This window comes from Brachyistius frenatus, unplaced genomic scaffold, assembly GCF_029030835.1.
Source record: "Brachyistius frenatus isolate BFR_SWC_R1_liver_20210118 unplaced genomic scaffold, ASM2903083v1 Contig_74, whole genome shotgun sequence".
Taxonomy (NCBI): Eukaryota; Metazoa; Chordata; class Actinopteri; family Embiotocidae; genus Brachyistius; species Brachyistius frenatus.
This window is the reverse complement of record NW_027210673.1, coordinates 1,132,559-1,144,057: the sequence shown is the minus strand read 5'-3', so window position 1 is coordinate 1,144,057 and position 11,499 is coordinate 1,132,559. Positions and strand designations below refer to the sequence as shown.

At 41.5% G+C, this 11,499-nt stretch overlaps 1 protein-coding gene across 1 annotated transcript; it reads left to right on the top strand.

Moving 5' to 3' along the window:
• The first annotated feature begins 424 nt into the window (after positions 1-424).
• On the top strand, positions 425-10,361 carry LOC138626531 (CD81 antigen-like). Its single transcript, XM_069708228.1, has 8 exons — positions 425-752; positions 2,596-2,710; positions 7,735-7,832; positions 7,978-8,052; positions 8,290-8,403; positions 8,559-8,657; positions 9,449-9,532; positions 9,668-10,361. Exons 1-8 carry the CDS (start codon positions 687-689, stop codon positions 9,731-9,733), a joined length of 717 nt encoding a protein of 238 aa, XP_069564329.1. The 5' UTR covers positions 425-686; the 3' UTR covers positions 9,734-10,361.
• The last annotated feature ends 1,138 nt before the right edge of the window (positions 10,362-11,499 follow it).

The following is an 11,499-nucleotide window of genomic DNA, read 5'->3' as shown; positions in this document are numbered from 1 at the left end:
TGATTATATACCCTCTCACTGCTCCGTGATTTACGGATGTAAGAGTTCAGACGGTATCTCCATGTTGACAATCAACAGGTGACACTCCGCTGACAGCGGAGATATTTTTTCATGCGAGAATAAAGAATTTTAATATTTGCGCAACTATTTGTACTGCACTTGACCGGTGTAATAATTAACCAATGAGGCCTCTATGTGTTTGATATGCCAGCAGAAGGCGCCATTGGTCACTCCAACGAAGTTTAGTGGGCTTCATTTTGTGGGTCAATTATCGCAAAAACTTTAAACTAACGGGAAAGTTTATGGCGTCTCGTAGATCTGGAATGTGCCGTGTATTAAAGATTTCGTTTTATTTTTAAGGATGTTTTTTGTTGTTGGTAAATATTGTCTTTCTATCTTTCTTTCCCGTTCACCCGAAACATTTGAAATCAGATTTCAGTTTTAATCTTGCTGAGGTGAAGCGGAGCTCCCTGTTCGCTGTTGAGATGAAGTCCTTGTTGTTCCCTCAGCCCTCTCCATGTCCGCTTCAGTAGGTGGGCAGTTCTCCGTCTCGGTTTTCACTCTTGATTATAAAGGAGGAGTTTTCTGTATAGTCCTCTGGCAGAGACTGTGTGATCCCGGGAAGCAGACTGGTCTCACAAACTGTTGGATCTGGGCTAAAGGACGAGCTGATAAGAAGAAGCAACATGGCTGTTGCGGGCTGCACGAAATGCATTAAATATATGCTATTCTTCTTTAATTTTATTTTCTGGGTGAGTTGAACTTATTTTACTCTCAAAGTGATTCTGAATTTGTGTCTGATGTTTCAGTAACGTAGGCTATTACTTAGAAAGTCTCTCTTCTTTTTTTTGTACGTTTAAGCTGCAGCACTTTTACACATCAGTGTGAGCTTAAAATTGTTAAATGATTAACCCTGGAGGCCATGCGCGCACTTTTCAGCCATGCTCTGCTGTATTAATTATGTTGCTCTGTGTGGGGCTGCTCTGTCACCATCCATCCACACAGGCACAGCACACAAAACCTTGGTCAGGCAGGAGCTGAAAATGCTTTCCCCCCCACATGAACAGTTATTTTCAGCATTCGCGAGCACCAGTGCGATGTGGCTGAAAGAGGAGCTCTTCAGGCTGGGTGGGCAGTCTTCTCACTGGGACTGTATTTCTTTTTAATCTTCTGCATGCCCTACAGCTCTACTTCAGATCCATCATTTGAATTAACTCGTGCTCATGTTAGTTATGAACTCCAGACAGAAAAGGTCTGATTTCAGCTGTTTTGGATGGAAAACTGAAAAAAATATTCATCAGTACTGGAGGATATCTTTCTGTTTGCCACATGAAACAGAATGAGCAGAGTTTTGGGGGGATGGGAGAGCTGTTTCCCTCACTCAGTTTATTGAGACGCTTGATTTTCAATAAATCAACATTGCATCAGACTCCAAAGACTCTGTAATTTTTAAAATACTACCGAGTGGTGAGAAAGGACCAGGGCATCCAGGCCGGCGAATAATTCCACCACATCAGATTGTAGCATTTGCTGCCTCTGCACCTTGAAAATGTTCAGGACTTCATCACTTCTGCTGGTGTGTTTCATTCAAAATGAATCTACTATACAGTCACGCTACAAACCCAACTCTCTTCAGGTCTGTCCTCTTTCTGAAAAGTTAATTAGGTGGGCATGCCATCTTAGTTCAGAGGCCTTTTTACACTTCAGTCCATCACATCCTGTAAATGTGCCACCCACTGCATGTGTTCACTTGTGGCCTTTCAGAATTGATCACTTGTTTGTGACTTTCCATTTGGTTTGTCAGAACAGTTGTCTTTTTTTAGGAGAGCACAGTCACTGTATCCTGGAGAAGCCGCACTTGATTGAATGTTTCCTCTTTTGTTTTAGCTGCTGTGCTTGTCATTGTAAAAACTCTGAGCTCTCTCTTCCTCATTTGGCTATTTTTCACGTCGAGGATTCGGTTTCCTGTTTCTTTAAGAACAATAGAGCGCAGCCAGGGCAAAAAAATGTGCCGATATCTTGATATAAACATTGGCATCAGCATGTGAACAATAAACTGCACTTCATCGGGTCCTTATGTTCCAAGACCTTTTATATGATAACACTTATCAGGACATTAACGCTTCAACAGACACAGAATACAGGAGAGATCAGGGAGGTAAAGTTGAACAACAAAGTTGTTGAGTTAGCTTTAGACAATGGTGTTAGGGCTTTTCGTCTGTGCCGGAGGTCACGGAGGTGTCAGGATGTCCTTTCCTTTCTTAAAGGACAGCGGACATTTCACTACCTCACAGTGAAGCTGGAAACACAGAGACAGAGAGAGTAACGGAAAGGTTTGGACACTGATTTTGATCTTATGAGAGTCTGGCTTTGTGTCGTCTCAGATGTCAGGGTCCTCTCTGTTGCCGTCATATATATATATAAAAACGTTGATGGCCCTTTTAAAGAAATCTTTAAAATTAATAACTACAGCCTTGTTTTAATATTTATGCTAACATTTCTCTTAGATTTCACAGGCTCTGATCCCCCCGAAGGTTTGATCAAAGTAAGGAAACATGGGAGAGAATAATTAAAACCTTCTTGTGTTTGGGACAGCTGGCCGGTGGTGTGATCTTAGGAGTGGCCCTGTGGCTTCGCCATGACAGTCAAACCAGCAACCTCCTCATACTCCAGTTTGAAGGGCACCAGGCACCGGGCACCTTCTATATCAGTGAGTATACTCCATCAACAGGAGACCCTGAGTCTCTGCAGTGTTTGAACTAACAGCAATTCTTTCCCCACTCAGAACAAATTTAAACCTGCATTTTTGAGTTGATCATTTAAAACATTTGCATGAGTAGCTTCTTTGTGGTCCAGAAACATCTTCATCATTTTTTTGAAGTGGTATAGGGAGAATAGTTTCATGACAGCGTCACTGTATTCCAATGTTGGGAAAGCCATTAATATTTCATGCTTCAATGCTGAATGCCTCTGTGTGTCGTGGCCTCTTTTTTGGCATGCACAGCATCTTACAATATACCACAACCCAACAAAGAACCACTCCCTCGTCTCTGTGGGCGTTTCAGCAAAGATTTATGGTCTTCACAGAATAAGTGTTTATTTAAAGGCTTTAAATTTGTTCATTTAGCCACCTCCTTTAAGTTGCTCAGTCATCATCTTGTGTCCTACCTATTTCCTGTAGAAACTGTGGATGCTCTCTTCCTGCTGTTTCTGACCTCGTTTCGCGTTCTACACACGATGAAAAGTTAACAGAGCGATGACAGATTAATTCACAGAAATACCTGTTCCACCCACTCAGCTGTGAGTGATGTCCAGAAATAGTAGGCACACTGCGACCTCTAAGAAAAGACCAGGAAACAGGACCTGCGTAAATCCACAGCATCACTTACGAGTGGCCCAGCCAGCGTTTACATACTCCTCAGGGTTGTCCGCTGATGACCATACTGCAGGTGATGATCTCTAAATCAGATAAACGTACACGTTTGTGACGAAAAGTCCCAGCTTTGAGGTTCTTTAATTAGAGAGGCCAGATGCTTCAGACATATGTTGAGACATATGTGTGCTCTGAGAAAAGGAGCTCGGTGCACAAATAAAGCCGTCATGTGCCCTCTGTCGCTCGCACGTATTAACGTTATTATCGTATTTTATCCCCAGGAATTTTCAGGAGTTTTGCTCCGATGCTGCGCAGCATGGCCTCAGTGTATCTTTGCAAAAGTTTCAACCAGATTACAGAATAGCGAATATGTATCTCAGGCTTTACCCACGACATGAACTAAAGTCGAAGTGATCATCGTGTCCCCACCACTGCCCTCAGCCATCCACAGACTGGCCCTAAAACCTACAATACATGATATGATTTAAACATGTCAAAGCTCCATCATTTTGGTTTGTTGTGGTGGTGAACTCTAGTGAGCCCATTAATTTACATTTGGGCTCCTGCTGCTCTCCCATACTTACTCCTCAGTAAGTACACGGCAAACCTGCGCTTTTTATAGAGGAAAGGCTCACTCGTGATTTTAAAGGCAGGGCAGCCAGAGAGGCCCACCCAAGCAAGATCAAGGGAATGTTTCTTTTTTTTTTTCCCCCTTCCTTGAACATACGCCCTTGCATAATTCAAATAACCTTGTACATCTGCACATTATCCCTCAAATTAGAGTTTGGAGTGGATGTTTTTAGCCTGCTGGCACACCAAAGTGGTATTTATGTAAGACTGAAAATACACATGCTTCTACCTCTTCACCAGTGCCTGAAATTATTACTGGTGGCAGTTGTCACTGGACCGGTCTAGTTTGTGCTGCAGCTCCTCATACTGTAGGACATACATTATGTGTGACAGATTTTGTGGTACAACATGTTTCAGTTGTTTCTCACCGTATGTATAATGCAGAGCTTTGGTCTGAAGAGCTATTTTACATTGGTTTATAACTGAAAGAAGTAAACAAAGAGTGCGAGTATAGATGAGAAGATCACTACCGCTCTCATGTCTTTGTGGCAAATATGAAGTCACAGACAGGAGATTGTTATCTTAGCTTAGCAATAAGACTGAAAACAAAGGAGAAACAGCTGCCTGGATTTGTCTAATGTTAACAAAATTTGCTACCCACCACCCTTAAAGCTCACTAATTAACACATGGTTGGGAGCTCTAAAACTACTGAAAGCAGTGTCTTTCTGCCAACAGGTTGCTGGCTCCAGCTTCATATTTAATGACCATAAATAATCAGCATGACCATAGAGCCAGCACACAGTCGGCTACTCTCAGTGGCAGGAATTACATTTACTGAAGTACTGATTAATGTACATTCAACTCCACTACTTTTATTCGACATATGTTGTTGATAGTTCCTTTTTAGATTTTGTTTTTACTGCTATTTTTAATAGTTAAACAATCTAGATCACATCAGATGTTAATTATTGAACTTTAGAGTTGCTGGTTGGTGAATTTTGTGGCCTGTTGCTAAGTTAAAATAAGCTAACTTTCCGCCTGATCCAGTGTCTAATTCTCAGCAACAAAAAAAAAAAGATTAAGTGTACCACCCAAAATGCTAAACAGTTATTTCTGAATAATCAATTATTTTGAGAATATTAAGATGGGTCGTGAACATACTGTAAAACGTAACAATTCACTGCCCCTTTTGTTTCAACGTCTTTCTGTCACTAAGCTGACAGCAGGAAAAGTTAATGTATGGAGCTTTTTAATGATTTATCCTCCTCACATCATTTATTCGTTGACATACATTGGCTTCATCTCAGTTTATTGGTGTCGAGCTCCGACAGCACCGACATGGTTTCACAGCTCCTGCCTTGTTTCTTTTTAAATACTGGATGAGAAGCAAAGGGAGAAGTGCAGGTGGGGGCTTTTAGCTGGTCCTCACCTCCTTTTTCTCCCCTCTCTGGAGATTACACCGAGAGACAAGAAATAAATGAACTTCCCCTGGGGTATAAAATCGCCTGTCTCCCTTAAAGTCTCAATAGCCTTCAAACCTCAAAAGGGGTTGTCATAGTAATGGAAGGCAGTGGAAATAATGCCTGCTTTGCCGCATTGCCGGGTTACTGGCCCTGGTAGCCGTTTCTCAGTACAACAAAAACATCAAGTCCTGAAAGAGAAGGGGGGGGGGGGGCGGGTGTTGAGACAGAGAGAGTGGCAATGTAAGGATGGGGAATGGTTGTGTGTGATGAATGTGGTACAGTGCGAGGTGTTGGAGGCCTGCAGACGCAACACAGCCAGAGTCTCTTACTGCCCGTCCCTTTTTGACCGCTCTGTCGGGCAGCATTAAGAGGCTCTGTGTTTTGTGTGTGTGTGTGTGTGTGTGTGTGTGTGTGTGTGTGTGTGTGTGTGTGTGTGTGTGTGTGTGTGTGTGTGTGTGTGTGTGTGTGTGTGTGTGTGTGTGTGTGTGTGTGTGTGTGTGTGTGTGTGTAAGAATAGAAAACCCTGAAACAGACTGTTCCAGACCTTCTCAGTAAAAGCAGTGGCAGCTTTAAGTAAGTCCCAGTGCACTATGTTACATACTGTTAGTTTAGCCTAGTGATTCCCAACCTAAGAGTCAGCTGCCCTCTAAAGGTCGTGTTGATTCATGGAGTAGGAAGGAAAGCGCTGTGACACAAAAGTGCGGTCACATTTTGGATTTTTTTTTTTGCCCACTAATCTAATCCTCACTCTTTTGTGAAATGGTAGATAATCTGACCTCTCTGGGCCTCAAACATTAAAATGAAACCATGTGATAAATTTAGAGTTGAAATCTCGACAACTGCTTACAACTTAGATCTGAAATGTGACTGGGTGTTACAAGTAAAACATGTTAACAGGGGTCATAACTGTTGAAAATGTTGGTTTAATATTCAACAAAGCCCTGCATAATAGTGTGTTTTATTATATAAAACCTGTTCTGAAATGTAACTATAGCTGTCAGATAAAATTGGTGACAGAAAATGTTTGATATTTCTCTTTTAAATGTGGAGTTGAACTATAGAGTAGCACACTGGCTACTTGTGAGGAGTTTTAGTGTTACAGACTGCAGTTTATGTGGCACTATCTCCTACAGGCATTTCATTCATGCAGATCATTTATGTTCATTATTTTTTGTTTAATCAGAGCCACACCGATCCTTCCTGTGATCCCTCTGATAGAAACAAAAAGAAACCGACTACAGGAATTTGTATGTCTGGTCTAATTATATACTGCAGGATACACACATTCAACCACTCTCCTGGTGGAACATAAAAGTGCTGCACAGTGCATTTACTGAAGTGCAGTGTATTTTACATTTCATGCAACTTTTATACTTCTACTCCTCAGTAGTACAATGTGTAGTGAAATGCAGTATCTGCCCTGAGACTGCACTTGAATTATTTAGGTTACGTTGCAGATAAAAAAAAAAATTGTACGATACAAATTCTGAGTTTATGAGATATGATACATTCCTGTAGCATAAAGTACCCAACCATAAATAAAGTGGTCACATTTGGCTTCACGTTGGCTAACTACAACATAACATTGTTGGTTGTGTATTTTCAATAATTCTGACAGAGGCTCTCCTGCATGATGCGCACATTTACAACATACTTCTCTACAACTTTCCAGAGCATTTTCCTTCAAGCTGCTGACAGCAGGCCTGCGTTGTAACTGGAGCTTTATTGCCATTCATTGACTTTTTCCTGCAGTGGATGACCTGCACTGGAGCCTGTTGAACACATCTTTTTGCCATTTTATAAAAAAGAAACTGTATTTTTGTCATCACCGTGAATAATAGCCCCAAAAACATTAACATCGGTTGAGCTTTTATCAGCCCAAATATGTCTGTGTGTGTGTGTGTGTGTGTGTGTAGGGACGGGGGTGGGGAGGGGGTCACATGGTCCACCCCTCTGTTTCCTGGGGAAGGATAATGCTCGGGGTCAGGGCAGAGGGGGGGTGGGTTGTGTGGGGATGTTGGTGGTGTTCACAGGGCATTTCTTCGCCGGGCAGCTGCATAGAGTCAGCTCCACCTCTCGCTCCATCTCTGGGAGCTGTTTATCTTCAGGATGTCAAAAATGTCATGTCATCCCACAGAGAAAGCAGGAGAAACATCAGGAAGTCCATTACCAAACAATGTGTGGAGCAGTGAATGTGTAGCAGACAGTTACAGCTCGGACACTGCTGCCCCCTTGTGGTGCTGAGGACGCACTGTCATGACGATGAACCACATTTCTTTAAGCTGTGATGTTTGATGGACAGTTTCCTCGTCTCTCCGTGTTCACAGGTGTCTACATACTGATAGCTGTTGGAGCTGTGATGATGCTTGTGGGCTTCCTCGGATGTTACGGTGCCATTCAGGAGTCTCAGTGCCTTTTGGGGACGGTGAGTGTCTCACTTCTTGACTTTGCAGCTCTAGCTCCTGTTACTTTTATCCAGAACCCTAACCCATATAAATTGATTAATTTATTTTGATCTTTAAGAGTCTTGAGGTTTAAATAACTATTCTAACGTGTTTTTTTTTCTGTAGTTCTTCTTCTTTTTGGTGATCCTCTTCGCCTGTGAGGTGGCTGCAGCAATGTGGGGTTTCATGAACAGGGACACTGTAAGTAAGGTGCACACGCACGCGCACGCACGCACACACACACACACACACACACACACACACACACACACACACACACACACACACACACACACACACACACACACACACACGCACACACACACAGACAGACAGACAGACAGCTCACTGCATGTTTAATGTTTGCATTGATGTTACAGTGAACCTTCTTTATTTGTTGTCTCTCAATCAACCTGGTCGATTGCCAATTATCCACAGATCTCCAAAGAGCTGATCAATTTTTACGACACGGCGTACATCAAGGCTGTGGACGTCTCAGGGTCTCCCAGTAAAGACGCTGCCATCAAGGTGCTGGAGGTTTTCCACACCACGGTACGTCATGATGGAGAATCTTCCCTGCATTTGGCCCTGATGTTGTACTAAAATACACCATTGTTTTAGTTTTGTGATTATAAGTGATAGAAATACACTGTCATCATGTTGTTTAGTGAGTGACCTCATGTTTCTGCTTTTGGTTTCTTCTTCAGCTCGACTGCTGCGGTAAAGAAGACGACACCCCTCTCTTCAAACAAGTCAGCAGCACCTTGTGTCCCAAGAAGACCGTAGAAGATTTTCAGACAGATCAAGTACACACATATTCTCCATAAAACTCACAAGGAGCATTTCATTAGATTATTTTTTGGCTAAAAACCTGGTTGAAAATTGTTTTCACTGTAATTGTCTGCCACTCAAAGTAACTTGCCACTTCATCCTTTTACAATTCAGGGTTAACTTTTCCCAGTTAGCTGTGGTGTGTTTTGACCTGTTGTCAGTGTTGTTTACTGTTCGGTTACATTATTTACTCAAACTAAAACATGATTATTGTGACCTGAGCTCAAATCTTCTGGCAAATCAATTTGTCCAAAAGAATGTATATAGGACCCTCTGATCTGCAAAGGATACACAGATTATTAATAATCCAAAGATTAATTTAGAGTATGTTAGAACAGTTCACAACACCACATCCTATTTGTTAAACAAACAAAAAAAAGACATTTATAAAAATGACTGGGCCAACAAGAACACGCAGTATAGGGTGGTATAGATGTATTGTATCTCTTTATCTTGTAGCTAGCATTTATGTTGCTGTCAGATTACATATTACATAATTAATTATTCAGAAATATGTGGTCAGAACCAGCAGATATTCAGCACCTTGTTTTGACAGCAGATCTAGCTCTCAATTACAATCACACTGTGTGCGCGTGTGTGTGTGTGTGTGTGTGTGTGTGTGTGTGTGTGTGTGTGTGTGTGTGTGTGTGTGTGTGTGTGTGTGTGTGTGTGTGTGTGTGTGTGTGTGTGTGTGTGTGTGTGTGTGTGGGGGGGGGAGAAACTTCTCATTTACCATCCTTATTACTCTGCCTGTGTCTCCTCCCAGAGCTGCCACAACAAACTGATCGAGCTGTTCTCAGAGAAGCTCTACCTGATTGGTCTGGCTGCTTTGGTGGTCGCCGTCATCATGGTGAGTGCCAGACTAAAGACACAGATGGATATTTCACACACTGCCAACATTTCCCTAAAAATTCTGCTTTTAGCAGGTTACTGGAATACAGACATATTAAATTAAGCTGTTTTTATTTTACTTTTTCCCGTTTAGATCTTTGAGATGATCTTCACAATGGTGCTCTGTTGCGGGATCCGTAACAGCCCTGGAGTGTACTAGGAGTCCAACAAGCAGGAACAGGCAACATCTGTCAACATTGAAATTTTAAAAAGAACGTTTTTCTATGCATCAGTCCTCTTATATATGCTTGTAGCACAAGATAGATATTTCTCCATTTATTTTAGATTAGAAATTACAGCTTGTTTTTAATATTGCTAATCGACCATCACTAATTTTTAGACCGTAATTAAGCTTCTAGCAGTGAGATGTTCTTTATTTATCATACAACACTTCATATGAATCTTTTATACAAACAGTATATTGTGAAATGTTTCTTTGTCAGTTATTAATTCTGTTTTTATGGATGTATAAATTGTACATATACTTGATAACACTTAGGCGAGGTCGTGTATTCCCTGATTGATTTTTGATGTTGCATCTCGCTGCAGTGTGACGGTGTTATTTAAACGGCAGGGTTTCAGTGGTCAAAGAAAATGTTGTTTTATAGTTTAATAGTCATCAGGAGGAGTCGTGAAGATGTCATGAGTCTCTTCTTTGCGCCTGATGAATCATCTCATGCTGTCTTTCTTCACTTGTAAAACACCCCTCCCTAAATAAGGACAAAAAACGTGAGTCGTCTCACTCAGCCTGTTTAAGAATGCTAATAAATTATGCCACCTCTCTTGTACCATTGATTTCCATCCTTTTATTGCTTCGGGGCCACAAGATGCAGCATTTTCTCATCACAAAGTGAGTTATGTGTCTAAAAGTTGGGAAAGGTTTAATCAGAGAGAGAGAGATTGTCTCTTCTCAGATTTTAGAATCATTTTAGAACTCTAATTATGTAAAAAACAAAAGAAAGAGACAGGTTATTGAAAAAGTCAGAAACTGAACATACTTTAAGTATCAGAACTGAGGTTCTTATTTCCCACCTTGAAACCATTTGATTTATCTTTTGATTCCCAGGTTGAGAACAGTTCTACACAAATGACCCATGGATTTAATAAGAAATCTTTAAATTATGCTCATGGATTCAAATTCAAATGATCCATCATAATAATCCAGATTCTCACACATGGGGTCTAGGGTCTATTTCCAGTGTTTTCCTGTGCCACCTCAGCCGTCTATTTTATACTTAGGCTTCCTGTCTGTTCCACCACCTCATTGTTTCAGCTTCCTCCTCACTTTTTCACTCGTCTCAAACCCACACACAAGCCTACAGTTTTCGCTACGTGTCACCACAGGGGGGCGCTGCGACATGAACACACCTGCCCACTCAGCACAATCGTTCCCACTGCAGTCTGCACATTTGACTACATAAAAAAAAACCTCTACTGACTTGTATTTCAGGCACTGTAGCAGCAGACACACCCATATGTTTATTCTGCCAACAGGTTTACCTTCTCAACGGAAGACATAATGCGTGCAATGATGTCACGTGGGACAAAGTCAAAATTTTAAACTGGATACCCCTGAGCTCAAACATGTTTACTTATATTTTTATGAGGCGTGATTGGTAGAACAAAACTGTATTGATCCTCAAATGAATCCCTGAATTTCTGCTTTATTGTGTTCGTACTTTATTGAATTTTGTTGTATTTTGTTGTACGTAGGACTGGCTCACATACAGGTTTGATTGGTCTGGCGTTCGTAGTTTGAGCTTTGTCCCTTGGTTCCAGTTGAAGCTACAGTGTGCAGTGATATTTAGACAACAGTGAGTTAGTCTCAGCGTTGTGGTAACAGTTTGTGGAAACTGCCTTTCCTGTTTTTAACAATGCTCCTGAGCACAAACTTATGAACTGGGAAGCCAGCTGTGAACCAGGCCT

Bases quoted from the DNA above. Each gene is read 5' to 3' on its own strand.
- LOC138626531 (XM_069708228.1), top strand. From the start codon at position 687: ATGGCTGTTGCGGGCTGCACGAAATGCATTAAATATATGCTATTCTTC. The intron at 8,053-8,289 runs GTAAGTAAGGTG...AATTATCCACAG, and splicing joins GTTTCATGAACAGGGACACT to ATCTCCAAAGAGCTGATCAA. The intron at 8,404-8,558 runs GTACGTCATGAT...TTTCTTCTTCAG, and splicing joins TGGAGGTTTTCCACACCACG to CTCGACTGCTGCGGTAAAGA.